We start from the raw sequence: 17,556 nt of genomic DNA, 5'->3' as shown, positions 1-17,556 counted from the left end.
GTACCCTGTCAACAAACAGGAGCAGTGACAGAGGCATCCTTAGAACCTATTTGTGGTTCCTGATCATGTCCCCAGATTATTATGGCTTGCTGTGTTTTTCATATCTAAATTCCTTAAGAACTGCCTGTCTGAATATGGCCAGGGGCCTTCTAACACTGCCCAAAGGAAAGCTGTGATCCCAGACCAGTGGGCTCAGCCCTCTCCCCGCTCCATCTCTGTCCCGAGTCCCCAACAGTGCAAACTGTGAGGTTCCCCACCTCTGCCCTCTGGGCTGCCTGGGCATAGCTCGGAACATGGGAGGCCAGTGTGCCTGGGCCTGAGGCTGTGGGGAAAGGGCAGTGAAAGGGACCAGAGCCGGGAAGTGGGGTTGGCAGTGGGCAGGGGGTGTGGCTAGACAGGATTTGTTGGTGAGGACTGTCCTGGTGAGGGAAGCTGTGCACCCTAGGGAGAGCTGCCCAGGAGAAGGGAGTAGTGGGGTGTCAGGTGATACCTGCTAGCCTGGTGGCAGTTCACCCACTCTAGCTCGGTGGCCAGATGAGGCAGGGCCTGGCTGCAGGTGCACCCAGGAGCTTGGAGCAGTTTGGCAATCCCAGGGAGCGCTTGTAGCCTTGCCTGAGAAGGGTGGTGAGATTGCTGGTGTGCTGGGAGAAGAGGAGGTTCGGCTGGCTCCTGGGCTGCAGGAGGCTCTGCCTTCCCCAGGTGACTTTGCACCTGGCTCCCCTCTGGGGAAAACGCTCATCTGAGCAGAACGCAGTTGCTACAGGAGCAATGCTGGAGCGTGTCCTAGACAGCCGGGTCTGGTTTTCCTGTTACCCACCCTCTTCTAGGTCCTTTTTAGCCAGTTCAGGGCCAAACTCCCCCAGAGGCTACGTTTCACACTCCTTTACAGTGAGGTCTTCTAGACTTGTGCTGTCACAGTCTGTATCAGAAATGGGCACAATCCAAGCAGAATGAGGATGTTGTGGGGAGTCTAGAGTCCCTTCCAATGTGAGGGATCCCCCACGCCCAAGGTGCTTCCGGAGATGGAACCCTCCCTCCAGTGACTCTTGTCCAAGCATGGCTTTTGTCAACCAAGCTTCAATCACTGAAGAGTTGGTAAATAAGCTATTGTATATACACCTTATTTTCTCATCTGACCTTGAATTAATTCAGTAACAGGCTGTGTTAGGCCCCTCTGTGCTCATAAAATGGACTCACCAAAGAATTGATCATACTCAAATAGATCAAGACACTAAATTCCCATAAAATCTTATATCCAGCATCTCTTCAACCAGAAATCTGCATCCATCAGCACTTTTAAAAAATCCTTTTCTATTATAAAAGTAATACATGTAAATTGTAGAAGATTTGAAACATGATAAAATTTAAATCATCCATAATCCCTTTATCTAAAGATTACTACATTTTGTACACTGCTTTCCAGTCATTTTTCTATGTATATTACCATTTGGTTCTTTGGGCTTTATTGGTCCTGTTACAAATAAGGTGATGGCCCTAAAATATTTCTAGATCCCCAGAGCTTTCAGAAGGATTAAACAAGTTTCAGTACAGTTCTCAGGTTGTTGTAATTCACAGGCTATATGTAGGACATACTTATTTGAGTTGTAACAGGAAAAACCTGATACTCCACCACATCACAAGACATGAAAGTTCAGTGATTCTCAGAGGTTTTATCCTAGTGTTTCACCTTCCACTTGTCCAGACAGGGACGCAGAAGGATTAGGCTCCGTGGGCCCCAGCTCTCCTGTGCCCAATGGAATGACCCCCTACCCTAGAATATGGTGCCAGCCCTCCCCAGACATGTCAGCCTTGCAGCACGCACTCTTCCTAGACCCCAAGAGCAGGTCACAGGACTCTATTTACTTTCTTGGTGGTTAGGCCTTCTTGACACTGAGCTGTGCTGGGTCTAGTCAGTGTAACAGACCCAGAGAGGAAAGATGAAGAGCTCGGTGACCTGGTCATGGGGGATGGACTGGGAGCCCTGGCCTCTGTCCCGTGTGACTGGGGACAGGTGATCCCCCATTTCTAATCTGGCCAGTGGCCTCTGAGGTCTCCTCCTGCTCAGAAATCCTCTGATCTCTGCCTCCATCAGAAACCGCCTGGACTGCACCCAGTGCCTTCAGCACCCATGGCTAATGAAAGACACCAAGAACATGGAGGCCAAGAAGCTCTCCAAGGACCGGATGAAGAAATATATGGCCAGGAGGAAATGGCAGGTAATGCGAGGGTCACTTTGGACTGGGATGTTGTCCTTCCTGTTTTCTTTATGCAAGCCACTTTTATTCCCAGCTTGCCCGGGCCTCACTTCAAGAAAGTGCAGATTTGTTTCTGAAATAGTCTGGGACCAATTTAGGCAGTTGATTAAGGTACAGTGCTCTGCTTAGTGCAGGGCACTGAGTCCCTTTCTCAGGGGAAACTGGGTTCTTAACTACAGCTCTCTCCCCAATCCTGCTCAGTGCTGTCCCAGAGGGATGGGTAGGGGAGGTTTCACGCAGCCTGTCCCTTACTCAGGTCAGGCCACAGACATTTCATGTCTTCATGGCTAGGGATGGGCAATGCCACCTTGAGGTCTAGTTGGCAACCCTGGAGAGTGTGATCTCCTTAAAGGCAGTGTGATGATCTTGCACTTCCTCATGATGACGAAGAGAAAGACATGGCCCCCACCCTCGAGGGAGGTTGTATGTTAATAGCTATGTGTCCTTAGCAAGTGGCTTGAACTTGCTGTGGATTTGTTTTCTCATTTGTAAAGTGGGGATAATAGTGGTACTCACTTCACAGCACTGTTGTGATAATTATACGAGATAATCTTCATGTGGCGTTTAGTACAACGCCTGCCACATAGTGAGTGTTCAAAAATGATACCAGTAGCTAATAGGTATTGAGGCTGGCCATGTGTTGGGGACCATTCAAAGCACTTTCTGTGCACTAAGTCTTTTAATCCTAGGAGGCAGGTACTGTTATCATCCCCACTTTACAGACAAAGCAAGGCAAAGGGGTTAGGAAAGTCACCCGGGATCACACAGCTAATAAGTCGAAAAGCCAGGATTCAAACCCAGAGCCTGGTTCTAAAGAACACAGCCTTAACAACACAAAACTGCCTCTTACAACAGGATGGATAAAATCATTATCCAGAATCAGAGAGTACTTATCACCATCATCATCTATTTTATTATTTTTATCATCACAATTAGTATTAAACAATTTCTAGGCTACTGGAGAGGACATGGGTTCTGTACTCGGGATGTGTGTGTAATGGGGAACCGAAGCACGTGGGCATGAAGGACATGACGCACACCAAGAATCAGAAGCCATCGGAGCAGCGTGGACAGGACGGTGGGGCACTGCAACCAGAGTTGGCTGTGGCTGTGAGGAAACACTCCCGGGGGCAGGAGCGTGAAGTTAGGGACGGAACCTGAGCAAGAACACAGAGAAGGGGTGGGTGGCAGCACAGGGGAGAAAAGGCACAGGGACGGGAACTGGACCCCACTCCTGGGTGGGCTGGACAGGAGCAGAGTCTTTTAGCTGGAGACTCAGGGGACCTGGGAGCATTGGGCCCTTGCCTAAGTGCAGAGAAAAAGGAAATCGCTGTTTCGGGGACAAGTGGAACACTGGTCATTTGCCACACAGGGTGACTAAACCAGAGTTTCCTCAAAAAGTACAAGTTCACACAAAGTTGAGAGAAGGGCAGAGGTGAACGAGGGACCACAGTGCGGGGTTTCGGGGACTGTCGTCCCGAGCACACCGCAGCCTGGGCTCCTCTGCACTGGCAGTTGGCTCTTGCTTAGGCGCCCTTGTGTGAAGGTTTAGGTGGGTCTCCTGGCCGCCCTCAAGTGCGGGGGGAGCACCTGTGCTGCTCACCTGGGGTCATTAGGATCAGAGTAGCAACTATTCTTTAAGAAACAAAAAACAAAAAGGGGTCCACAAAATCAAAGGTTGGCTTTATTCATGATCCTATGGCCAGCAGATCTCACAGAAATACTTCTGGAAAGATAAGGCAGTTGGTGTCGGGAGGGGGCAGTCCTCTGAGGAGAGAGCCGTGTCACCTTGGAGCACTGCAGGTGGACCACTGCCAGGAGGACGCCTGTGCCCAGGGGATAAAAGAGACAAGGAGGTGGGAGAGGAGGCAAATGGAATCCTTCAGCCAGGTCAGTCAGGAAACCATAATTTGTGCTGATATTTTAATCACTTAAATTTTTTTCTTGTTGTTTACAGTGCCATAAGGTCTTTTGGAAGGGAGAGAGAGGAAAAGGGTAGAATTCAGAGGAGGAACCTTAATGTCACATGTTAATATAGGTGGCAGCATCTGGAAATGATTTTTCCACAAAATCAGTGGACACGTTTCACAAAATTGCACACAAAAGTAGTCCACAAAATCCCATTCAACAAGTAATGTCCCTGAAGCACCATTTCCCTGGTTCAGCCATGTCTGACCATCTTGTGTTCCGTTGCTTCCTTAGGAAAATGTTTTCCACATTTTAAGTCCAGTCCCTGGGACCTTAGCTCCCCCAGAACAGGAGTTCCCTCTCACAGTGGCCAAGGTTCTGTGTAGTGGGGCGCGGCCGGGTGGGCCGTGGGAGAGGAAGAGGGCCAGGGCAGGCCCAGAACGCTCTACAGCTGCGCCAGAGAAGGTACCTTCTTGTCCTGGCACGGTTTTCATAAAACGCCCTAGGAGGACGGAAGTGATGTGGGAACAGATCCCTACAAGCAAGGCGAGGCTAGGTACAGATGACTAATCATATTATTCACCTAGGAATGAAGTTATTCTGAAAGAAGATATATTTTAGACTTGTATGAAAATAATTTTACAAGACATGTTGGGGAGGCATAGCAATGGGGGTAGGTAAGTGGGCAAGATAGCCGGACTTCTGCATGCAAACCAGAACCAAAGCTAGGAAGTGGAGGCTCAGAGGCAACTGTCTTTATTTTCTGGGAACCACCAGTGGCATGGACCAAAGGGCAATAGGAGAGAAAGCGTTAGACTCAACATAGCACGGAGTATGCTTGGCCATCCCATTTGGATAGTATCTACTGCTCAGAGGAAATCGTAATCTTGGGGCTGCTAGTATATGTGGGGGTGGGGCAGGCGCTGGCTGGTGTGGAGGTGACCAGCTTGCTTTGGTTTGCCCAGGATTGTTCTGGTATTAGCACCGAAAGACCCTAAACCTGGGGGGCCGTCCTAGCTCTGCAAGCTTGAGGGAGGTACAGTCTCCAATTAAGGAGGCTGGTACAGATACTGCCTACCAGGGACAAGGAACCCAGCCTTGGCAACTGCCCTCAATCAAGAAAAAGGCTTTCTCAAAACAAGGATGGAAATTAGAGAACTGAAACTTTGCTGTTTTGATGTTCCAAAAATTTCCAAAGGTCTTGGTCAGTAAAGCAGCAACCAATTCTCAGCTCAAAGGCATGAAACTGGAAGACTAGAAACATACAGATATATTTCTGACAAAGAACTTCCTTACCAATTTTTTTTTTCACAAATCAGTTTCCAAAGATCGAATTCTAATGTAAATTGTTTTTAGATTTTTTTCCCTATCACGTATTTTTTTACATTTCTCCCTGTTTTACAAATTATATGCTGAGTATCTCTATCTGCTGGAAAATTCCCCCTACATGAGGCCTACTTATTTGTTCATATATTTGCTACTTCCTCTGAAATATTATAACTCCTTTGTTTGCCTCATTCTGATAACTTCGTATTAGTCGTTTTGTTACAAATTAAAATCAAGAAAAGACATCATCTCTCTGCACCACACAAGTGGAGACAGTCCTAATCAGTACCATGCAGATGTCTGGAATTAGGGAGCCCATGGCTTAAGGGGAGTGTTCAGTCTTTCTGTAGCAGACTAGAGGCAGCAAGATTAGAATCCTCTGGCCCAAGGACACTGAAGGGAACTGACTTGCACAAGGTCACCCAGCAATCAGTGGTTAGAGAGCTAACCTGCCCCGTTGGGAATGAATCCTCTGAGTTTAGAGACTCCCAGCCCAGGGCAAACCCATCTGTGCTGGATAAAGGGAATGGAGTGCCGAGAAGGGCGGAGTCTGAAGTTGGGCTGATTAGGAAGTAGGCTGGTCTGAAGTTGGGCTGATTAGGAAGTAGGCTGGTCTGACGCTGACTCCCGTAAGGAGGGCTGCCATAGCTGACACCACCTCTTACCCTTTCCTGAGGGCAGGGTAACCTCCCATGGGAAGAGCTGGGTCTCTCCACTCTCCAGCTAGCACAACAAACAAACGAACCATGGCACCAGTAACAGCCTCTCCCAGAAGAGCATGAAAGGTTGCCAAGTGGCATCAGTCTGCAGGGGCATTCTCTGCGGGGCACGGTGTTTCTGCACACAGTGCAGTTGGTCGGTTGCCATCTCTCACCATCTTCCTCATCATCCACCTGGGGCTGCCTGAGTTCTGTCCAGTGACCCAGCCTCACCATGGCAGCAGAAAACCAGAAGCATAGCCACACCACACAGTGATGTGTACAAGAACAGATGGCCAGAGGGCAGAGCAAGGTGGAATGTCTGTCCAAAATGCATGAGAACAGTCTGCAGGAAGAAGGGCGTGGGGCATAAAGTGATCATCGTTGCAGCAGTAGGTCTCCACTTAAGCCATACACACATGTGCACACACATACACAATTTTTTGTATGATTCCTTAGCATCCTGAAGTTCTTTACTTTCAAAATAATCTTTATATTGAAGTATACTATTAATAGCTTTCCGCTAGTCCAAAATTGTGAGGCTTTACTGAAATACTTGAGCATGTGAAGTTAATTCAGAGAAAATGGCTTTGCTGGCACAGTTTGAGGTCCAATGAGTGAATGCAAACCATGTGCCTATGGAGAGGCTGCTTCCTTCCTCTCTCAGAAGGGGACACAAGTAGCCAGTCCGTGGTGACATCTGCTCTCTGGACGCACAATATTTGAATGCCTGAAAAAGATGCTTTGGGTGCAGGCGTGGAAGGACTTCGTTGTGCCTTAGCTTTCTTATCTCAGTCATTCCCACTGGCCTTAGAAAAAAGGTGAGAAACTTTATTGAAAGATAAGAAACAGAGATACAATCTCTGTACATCGTCGGGGATTTCATGACCTAAATCCTACACTTGGTAGAATTTTCACAATGCAAAGCAATCACATCTCAAGTTCTTTTCCTTTTCAGGAGAAATTCTGTCCTGTCCCAAGTTTAGTCTCAGAAAAGCAAAATGCCATTGCCTTTTATTTCTTTGGGTGCTTCTTTTTGGTGCCTGAGCTTGCACTATAGAAGAACACCCCTCCAGAATTTCACAGCACAGTTGTAGACTTGTGCTGGGGCCAGCCAGAGTGTTTCTCAAAATCTCTTAAGCATCCGAATCATAAACAGAACTAAATAGGACTTTGGAGATCATCTTGTCCAAGCCTCTCTTTATATAGAGAAGGAAACTAAAGCCCAGAGAGGTTAAGTGACTTGCCCAAGGCCAACAGAAAGCTAGAAAGCTTTTTTCTTTTTTGCACATCAGGACCTGTGTCATCTGTAGTAGCTATTCTTTTGAGCAATTAAAATCCTATCGCTGGCATTGTTTTACAAGAAACAGCCCCACCAGGCCCAGTCAGCAATAAGTCTCCGAGCTGTCTCAGCCTGCAGTTGCTTTATATAAACTATCCCTTTTATGGGAGTTGAAGCACAGTATGAAAGGGTTTTTGTCTCATGTTGACCTTGTTTAGTCACATTAACGCACACATCAGTTCCAGGCCCCATTCCATTCTCCGAACATCTTCTGACACGCTGATAGTGCTGAGCAGAGCAAGGTCGGGCTCACTCCTCTGGCCGGACCTCGGCACGCGGAGGCCCTTGCTCCGGGGAACAGCCGCTCCTCCCGGGCTGGGCTCTTCTCCTCAGAGCCCCCGGCGCTGAGGGCTGGAACTGGGGACACCGCTGGAGTCCAACCCCAGTGTCTATTTTCCAGAAAACGGGCAATGCTGTGAGAGCCATTGGAAGACTGTCCTCTATGGCAATGATCTCAGGGCTCAGTGGCAGGAAATCCTCAACAGGGTCACCAACCAGCCCGCTCAATGCAGAAAAACTAGAATCTGAAGGTAAGGGGGGTTTTCTCCAACAGTCCATGAGAAAGAAAGGGTTGGGGGACAGGGGGGCGTTTGGAGGTTATGGTTTTGTTTTGTTTTTTAAATACACCCTACAAGGATAAATTTGGAAATACTTTCGGGTTGTCCTGACAACAATTAGTAAGTCTAGTAATTATTCTTTATTCGTTTAACCTTAGGCTCAACTATTTTCATAGGGAAAATCGGTATTTATCTAATAGAACTAGACGACCTCAGCTATTTTTTTTTTTTTTTAAATCTTTGTTCCCGGTGACTTATTTTTTTTTTTATCTTGACCTCAGCTATTTTTTTCCCTATATTTTTTATAAGAATTGACCAAGACTTTATTAGAAGCTTCCTTTTTCCTTATTAGAAAAGCAATACTTGTATATTGATAGGCAAAAATAAAATAAAAATCACATATAGTTGTGTAACATTTTTAATATCCTACTTTCTACTGAATTTGTGGTTTTGTTTTAAACAAAAATTAACTCATATAGTCCACATTCTTTTGACATCATTCATGCTGCTAAATCATGTCATTTGAGTTGGGCAGACGGTGACCGGCAGGGCCCTGCCCATAGACCCAGGGTTCGTGACTCCTCCACTATCTTTGAGACACTGCCCCATCCACTGCTCAGTGAAGGCCTCGGCGTCTTCCTGTTTCAGGTGCATGCAAGGCCTCGCCCTTTTCTTCTTGAGGTGCCTCATTTGGCCAGAGACCCCGTCCATCCTTCACTGCCTGGTGCTTTTGTACCAACAGGCGAGAAGCTGAGTCTAGATCCCTTTGGTGCACAAAGGCAGGGTAATTGGTGAGGCCAGTAGCTGGCAGCTCTGGAGCTTTCTTGCAGCTAGGGACAGAGTCTGCAGCACATGGGCCTGATTCCTCCTGAGCCACTCCTGCCACTCCCCAGATGACCCAGAAACAGCCTGAAGGGGAGGGAGAGGACAGAGGAGTCCCTCCAAGTTATGGCTTTCCCCTGGACCACTCCCACATCCTGGTCCGCAGTCACATAACGGGAAGGCAGTATGAGTGTGGAGAACTCAACTATGGCAAGTGGAAGATGCCTGTAGGACCTGGCTCCTCCCTTCTAAGGAGCAGGTGAAGGACCTGCTGCAGGAGGAAGGCAAAGTGGTACCGAGACCAGGAAAGCTGGTGAGGTTCTATCCTTCTCAGATACCCTTAACTAAATCCCGAAACAGCATGAAATGCAGCCAGAAATCCTTTTTAAAGATGACTTCCCTTTTCAACGTGTCAGCATAAGGGAAGAGGGGAGGCCGAATATTTCCTCAGTTTGGGCACAGTTCTGTCTTCTGCCAAAAACCATTTGGCAGCAGGCCAACCTGTCCCCGGGAGAAAGGAGTTGCATTATTTGCTAAATTATAGCAGCTTTTTTTTTTTTTTAAGTTAGCTCTTTTAAACTAGAGGAGAGGAGAAAACAAGGAATGAAGAAATGACCTGGTCTTCTTCCCTGTCTTCTAGAAGATGTGTCCCAAGCTTTCCTCGAGGCTGTCGCCGAGGAAAAGCCCCATGTAAAACCCTATTTCTCTAAGACCATTCGTGATTTAGAAGTTGTGGAGGGAAGTGCTGCTAGATTTGACTGCAAGATTGAAGGTAAGTCGTAGCTGTGCTTCTCTTCACCACACACAGGCTGTGGCTGGATGGCAGGGCCCTGGCAGTTCCGTGCAGCCTGGAACCACCAGGAACAGCCAGGCCTGAGGGAAAATGTGTGACGGGGTGCTGATCTTAAGGGGCCACTCTCTCCACTCCCACTTCCTGGAAGCTAGTGCCCTTCAGGGACTCTCCCAGGGCACATTTGATATTTCACCTACTTACACCAGCCGCTGGGCCTAAGTGTAAAAATGGTTTATCCGTGGACTATGGAACACACTTACTGATGAAATGAGCTTTGCAAGCCACTGAGAAGCATGTGAAGTGCTGCCCACAAAAGGCTCTCGAAGAAAGGCTGGCACAAAGGGCACGGCATGTGGAGTCGGCCCTACCACTCACCCGCAGGCTGCATGACCTGGGGCGGTGAGTGATCTCGTGCTCCAGAGTTCAAGCCCCCTGCCTGCAAGAAGATGTCTAACCCATGAGCTGCTCGCCGGGCTCTGTGAGGCGACATATGTGACAAGGGGAAACCTTAAGTTTTTTAAAGATGTCATGGAGTACAGGGAAAAGTTACGGGACTGGCAAGTGCAGAGAGAGAGCATGCAATGTGACTTCAGACTGAAGCCAGGTGGGATCCAGGCACCTGGGACAAAGCTCTCAGTGCCATCATCCCCATGCTGCTTCTCCGCTTGCCAGGAATAATGCCGACACAGGATTGTGAGGGGTCAGAGCTCAAGGGACCTGAAAGAGATCTTGCCATGGCACCTGAGAAATGAGGAAAGTTGATGACACATGGCATTTCAGTTTCCACAGATTGCAATATTCTAGAAAGATAAAAGGGCGAGATGAGACAGGCCACTTTGCTACAAGTCTGTGACTTTCACATGCCAACTAGGGTGGAGGGTTACTTCCCATTCTGGTCTGACGAAATAAAGCGCAGAAGTTCGTTAAGCAATTTTTCCAAGGCCACATAGCACAGTCCAGCAGTCAGAACAAAATGTGCGTCCCACTTTGTGGGATTGTCCAGCTATGTGACTCTCTACAATGTGTTTTGAGTGAAATAACCCAAAGTTAGGAATGAAAAAGCAGTTTTTCTCCTGCCTCTTTATATTATCAAAGTGTCTTGTAAATACTTTGCCTACCATAATCTTTTTCTTTTTTTCATTCAATTAAAAAAAAAAAGTAGAGGTACTGCCTTTGATAATGTGAAGGTTCTCAGACTGGGAATAATTCCGAAAGCTCTGGGGCCACTCTTGTAACCCTCACCATCACCATTGCCCTTGGGTCTTCTGAAGTTCTCGCCTTTTTTTCTTTTTAAAATTTTTTAATAACACAGTACTTATCATCTTTGTACTTAATTTTTTCTTTGGGATTATATCCTTGGTATTTGTATAACTTTTTCCTGGAGCTCTGATGGGAAATTAAAGTATATGGATGCTGTTTTGATAAAAACAAAGTTCTACTTGAAAACAATGCTAGAATTCTTAATTTCTTATGCACCATTTTTATTCTGGTTGGGGCTATAATTTTTTTCCTATAAAAATACTTCTCCAAAATTTAGAGCAAGTCAGTTGGAATATATTGTATAGCTTTAAAAGTATGTGTGCATATATGTGTACAATATTGGTGACACATGTGTACCATACACTTTTAAAATATACATGTATTTATATATGTGTGTGTTTTATGTTTTTTAATGCTGAGCTTTGCAGAAACATAACTGATGCATACAGTGAGGCTAATGAATGCAGTCCATTTCCAGTTACCTATAAGCAGATTACCTGCTTTGATCAGACTAAGACATTGCTTTCTTTTTCTTAGCAATATTATCAGCTCCTCTAACTTAGGTTTTATATAGCTATTATCAGCTTTATTGAGTTATAATTTATATACCATAAAGTTTACCCATTTTAATTGTACAGTTCAACTATTTTTAGTAAATTTATAGAGTCATATAACCATGACCACAGTCCAATTCTAGAACATTTCCATCACCCCAAAAAGATCCCCTATTCACATTTGTTTTGACTCTTATTTTTAATTTAAATTTATTTAAGTTAAATCTTTTTTTTTTGGAGACAGGGGTCTCACTCTGTCACCCGGGTTAGAGTGCAGTGGCATGATTGATCATAGCTCACTGCAGCCTCAAACTCCCGGGCTTCAACAATTCTCCTGTCTCAGCCTCCCAAGTAGCTGGGATTATAGGCTGGTACAAGTCCAACATGCGTGGAAAATGGAACAACTTTAAAATATTCTATTTGGGGTTTCAGATATTAGTGTTTACAGTACATGCCCATATTCTAATATACCTATCAAAACAGATACTGAAAGCCGACATCATAATTTCTTTCCTTGACCCCCTTAATCAGTTGAGGTAGCTTAGGAGTTGCTTGCATAAGTTGATAAGAAATATTGAATAACAACTTCTGCAACTTGTGTTCTCTCCCTGTGATGCAGGATACCCAGACCCTGAGGTCGTCTGGTTCAAAGATGACCAATCAATCAGGGAGTCCCGCCACTTCCAGATAGACTACGATGAGGATGGGAACTGCTCTTTAATTATTAGCGATGTTTGCGGGGATGACGATGCCAAGTACACCTGCAAGGCTGTCAACAGTCTTGGAGAAGCCACCTGTACAGCAGAGCTCATTGTAGAAACCATGGAGGAAGGAGAAGGGGAAGGGGAAGAGGAAGAAGAGGAAGAGTGAACAAAGCCAGAGAGAAGCATTATAAGTCATATTAAAAGAACTATTTCTCTAAACTCAAAAAACTCAAGGTAGTAAAAGCACCTAGTGTGATAGATTATCTAGTTAGGTCATTTGGGGGTTGATTCTTCAGCAACAGCAGTTCTTGATGGGCATTAATTTGAATTAGCTGGCACCTTAAGATACTTAGTGCCGCTAGATTTCATTTAAGGGAAATCACCAGTAACTTGCCTGACCAATTGACTTTAGAAAGAAAGTAACCAAAAGAAAAATTTATCTGGGCAAAGTCATATATTCCCCAACTGAATGCAATAATGAAAAATAAGTCCGAAACAAGGGCTCTGGGCGCGCAGCCACAGCTCAGCCCAGAGTGTCCCTAGCCATGGAAAGCCTCTCTCTCCCAGCTCCTGACTCCAGAAAACTGGGTCTTCTCCAGTATTGCTGCACTTCATTCTGAAAGCAGTTGAGCCATTCTAATTTATGAGGCATACTTTATTCCAAAGTACGCTGCAGACGTTTGAACTTTCCATTTCTCTTCCCCATTCCACCAGCCAGTTTTTCTGGATCTGAACTTGTTATGACCGTAAGCACCAAGGACATTCTACTTCTTAAATTCTGAAGACAGGTCCCCTGCTCATGAATGACTCTGGCTTCCTTAGGAAAATAAATTCTCCTTTCTTCTAAAATCAGTAAGATATCTAAACTTATCCCCTCTTTGAAAATGTCTAGCAGCTTCAGATATTTGGTTACGAACCCATGGAAACAAAATCCTTGCTAATGTTGCTTTTCTTCTTAAACCAGGTTTCATATTTGTGTTGTTATAGAATATCAGCTCTGCATGTATGGTAAAGATCTTTGTGTTTGAATGTAGGAAAAACCAGTTTGCTGAAAAGTTAGTCTTAATTATTTACTGGCCACTATAAAACAGATGTCAACTGAAAAGCTATAGAACTCCACATACTTTGGAATCTCCTTCAAGATAGTCTGAGTTTAACGTATCTTCATTCTCAACACTCTCCAAAGAACTTGACCTACCTTATGGGTTCCACAATATTTTTCTTCTTGAATGTGCATCAATCAAGCCTTGCCCCCAACCTTGGATATATTCTTAGACCTGATAAATGCACTCAGACTTGCATCTTTAGGGATTTTTAACTTTCTTTCACTACATTGGCACTTAAATTTTTTCTTTATAAAACTTTTTGAAGGTCATAAACAAAGACCATAATTGATATACCTAATACATTTCCTGTGTGTGTGTGTGGAACATTCCAAATACTTTTTTTCTTTTCCACTGTTTGTAAAGTGAAGCAATTTAATATTTCAAGGGACTTTTTAATAGTTCCTTAAGAACCAATTTTAAATTACTTCAGTGCAATTCTACACAGTATCAACATTAGAATTTTTATCTTAGTCTTATGTTATCTTCAGATTCTATTTTTATCTGCTTTTTGCTGCTAGTTTCAAATTGCCAGTATTTTCCTTTTTGCTTTTTAAACAGTTACAATATTTTTCATAATAGCCACAGTATTGCCACAGTTTATTATAATAAAGGGTTTTTATTTGATTTAGAGTAGTCAAAGCTTTTTTCCCAACACTTTTGTGTTTAGACTATAATCCTTGTGTGTGTGTATGTTGTGTGTGTGTGTGGTATATATGTGTGTTTACAGGCTAATGCCTTCTTGAAATTGTGTTAATGTTCTCTCAGTTTATTATACCATCAGAATGGTAAATGAGAACACTACAACTGTAGTTAGCTCACAATTTTTAAATAAAGGATACCACAGTGCATGCTGTTTGTTCAATCTTTGCAGACTTCTCTTTCTGTGCCACCAGCTGTAGAGTACATGGATATATCTTGGAAATACATGAAAAACAAACACTGTGCTCCATAAATGTGAAGAATTGGCTTATATGGTTGTGTTTTACTAAGAAACAGAATGACTTAGGTGGTTCTTATTTATATAGGTAGCCTGATTTACACATTTAGTTCAAAAATTTTCTCAAGCATCAGTTTAGTACCATAACATTCTGTTATAGAAGGATGTCTTCTACAGTATCAGGTCCTCATAATGCTAAAATCTACATGACATTTTTGAGACTGTTTTTATTCCTTGATAATAAAAAATGAAGGATATATATTCTGCACCAGAAAAAATAACAAATATACTTTCTTCCATTCATTTTCATTACAAATATATAAACACAATCCATGGATTATTCTTTACATTGCAGATCTTATTGAGAGATATTTCTTATGTGTAACTAACAAGACATGCTGACTGCTGTCAGCTCTATGTTTATATAAAGACTTTTTCTTTTTATCAAAATGTTTGAAATTTGCTTTTTGCTTCACATCTTACCTGTTTTTGATAAATCTGTGCTAATGAGTATCAAGGAGGTAATAGATAATCGAATTCTGAAGAAACTCAGTTCTCCACTTTTTAAGAAAACACATGCAGTACTGCTTTCTTTGTCCCTTGGGATCCCTTCTCTGTATTTTGAAAGGAGGGGGCTCATGTTTGCAGCAGTTGTTACTGAGACTCTCCGCCCCCTGGCATACAGTTAGGGTTTCTCTCCTGGCTTCCTGGTTAGGTGGGGCTGTGTGACCAGTCCTGGTCAGTGGGCTGTGAGCAGAAGTGATGTGTGCCCCCTCTGGACCAGAGTGTTTAAGTGCTGATGCAAGCTCTCGGTATTGACTGGCAGCATGTGAGAGGGTGGCTGCTCTACATCCATTCAGGTCCTCAGCCAACTCAAAGTGAGCACATAACACAAGCAAGAAATAAACCTTTCTTATAAACCACCAAGATTTTAGGGTTCTTTGTGGCTGCAACATAGACTATCCTGATACGGGGTCATCACCATATTTTAGATCTGTGCTGCCTCATATGGTAGTCACTAGTTACAGGTGGATATTTAAATTTAATTAAAATTTTAAAAACTGTCAGTGTGAGTCACATTTTCAAATGCTCAATAGTCACATGTGACTAGCAGCTACTATATTGGACAGCACAGACTAGAACTGTCTGTAAAGTTCTATTAGCACTGCTCTAGATGGACTAGGAGGAAAAGAGAAATTCCAAATTTTACCTCAACTATGCACATCACTTTTCAAATTATTGTGAAATTAAAACTTAAAAGCTTGTGTGAAAGTCTAGAGAGTATGATCTATACTATAGTTGCATCAATTGTATTGGATTATATAGACTCAATACTCAGGTATTCTTCATTATTTATATTCATATGTAATTTTTTAAGACATTTTAAAAGTATCATTTCTGTGCTTCTCACCGCAAAATCTAAATACTCCTGCAATTCAAAAGCAACTGTCAGATTCCTTGTGATATGAGACAACCAACAAGGCCAAAATCTACAATGTCTTTCTTTTTTTGTTTTTTTCTTTTTTTTATTTTGCAACTCTTCCCCTCCTGGCCTGGTCTCCTCTCACAAAATCTCCAATGTCTTTTGAACTTGGAGACACTTAAGACAGGGCAACAACCAATGAGGGCACATACAGTGGATGCAGAGGAGACGGGGTTGCTGAGGCAGGATTTGGTCAGCAGTGAACCAAAAGGAAAGAGGAGCCACCCTGACAGCCACAGTCATTTTAACCTCAACTGGCTTTGATCATAACTCCCTTCCCATTGGAATTTAAAGTGCCCAGGCTCACGCCTGTAATCCCAGCACTTTGGGAGGCCCAGATGGGAGGATGACTTGAGCCCAGGAGTTTGAGACCAGCCTGGGCAACATAGCGAGACCCTGGCTCTACAAAAAATAAAAAAAAATTAGCTGGTGTTGTGGCACGCACCTGTAGTCTCAGCTACTTGGGAATGTGAGGCAGGAGGATCATTTGAACCCAGGAGTTCGAGGCTGCAGTGACCTGTGATCATGCCACTGCACTCCAGCCTGGGCAACAGGGCAAGATCCTGTCTCTAAATTAAATAAACAAACAAACAAACAAACACCCAAGAGGTCTATCATGCTTGGGAAGAACGTTAAATTTTTAACTGCTGGTTGTTTGAAATTTTAACCTGTAGGCCTTACCCCATATTCCAAATTCTCACACAACTGCAGGAATAGCTTCATGTCAGAGACTACAGCCCCAGTAGTCTCCGAGGCCTGTGATCAATTTTCAGAAGACATTATTTGACTCTCTTGGACTAGATTTCTTCCAGCTGAAGATAACTAAGGAAGAAGGGGGTTACAGATTAACCTAAGTCAATCTGGTCATTCATACTTATTAACATCTTTAAGGCAGACATCAGCAGCCTCCAATAGTTAAAAGATAGGTTGAGCTAGCCACAACCTTGCTCCAGGTGATCTGTTACAGTGAAAGATACGTCTCAGGCCAAAATCATCAAACACTTATTAGCAAGCAGTCATACAACCAGTTCTGCAAGCTCCATGAAGTCCCAGATCTGTCTCTCTAGAAAGCGCCTTGCATGTTCACTGAAGGCAACTGCTGCAGTGTACTTGGGTAGGATCTAGCTAACCTGGTTAATCAGCCAAGTGGAGTCAGTTCCACTTGAAACTATCCTTGGAACTAACTGTCTGACTTAGCCACAATTTTCATTCCCTCTGTAAAATAAATTACTACCTTTTACCTCTACCTTTTACTATAGCTGTGTAGTTTGTGCCTAAGTTTCCTGTCTATAACATTAGAGTAACAATAGTTCCTCATTCATTGGTTGATATAAAGATTAAATGAGATCAGGCACAACACCTGACTCTTGGTAAGCCCTTATTCTGGCACTCAGAGACGCTAAGATGTCAGAAATAGTCTCTACCCTCAAGGAAATGATTAAACTTCTACAGGAAAAAAAAAAAATATGTGAAAGAATTATATACAATCAGCTCTCTGTATCTATGAGTTCTGAATCCATGGATTTAAACTGTAGGTAAAAAATATTTGGGGAAAAAAATGCTACAAAGTTCCAAAAAGCAAAACTTGAATTTGCTGTGCACCTAGTACTATGTTGAATCCATTTGAAAGAAATGATGTGTAGGCATTGTATTAAGTATTATAAGTAATCTAGAGATGATTTGAAGTATCATCTCTAAAGGAGGATGTGTGTATGTTACGTGCAAATACTACACCATTTTATATGAGGAAAAGTTTTAACTCCCAGTCCCTAAATACCCCCTTCTTCATCGTCAAAGAAGAGAAGCTCATC

General features: G+C 43.8%; 1 protein-coding gene across 1 annotated transcript in view; it reads left to right on the top strand.

The window, feature by feature from the left end:
• MYLK (myosin light chain kinase) overlaps window positions 1–13,949 on the top strand; it is a 191,528-nt gene extending 177,579 nt beyond the window's left edge. The window contains exons 30-33 of the mRNA XM_012639620.1: window positions 2,093–2,216; window positions 7,930–8,059; window positions 9,549–9,680; window positions 12,135–13,949. Of these exons, the coding sequence (XP_012495074.1) occupies window positions 2,093–2,216; window positions 7,930–8,059; window positions 9,549–9,680; window positions 12,135–12,385 (637 nt within the window). The 3' untranslated portion in view covers window positions 12,386–13,949. The remainder of the gene's footprint in view (window positions 1–2,092; window positions 2,217–7,929; window positions 8,060–9,548; window positions 9,681–12,134) is intronic.
• Window positions 13,950–17,556: the final 3,607 nt, after the last annotated feature.

Source organism: Propithecus coquereli, unplaced genomic scaffold (assembly GCF_000956105.1).
Source record: "Propithecus coquereli isolate 6110/MARCELLA unplaced genomic scaffold, Pcoq_1.0 Scaffold10, whole genome shotgun sequence".
Classification (NCBI taxonomy): domain Eukaryota; kingdom Metazoa; phylum Chordata; class Mammalia; order Primates; family Indriidae; genus Propithecus; species Propithecus coquereli.
This window is presented reverse-complemented; position numbering and strand designations above follow the sequence as displayed.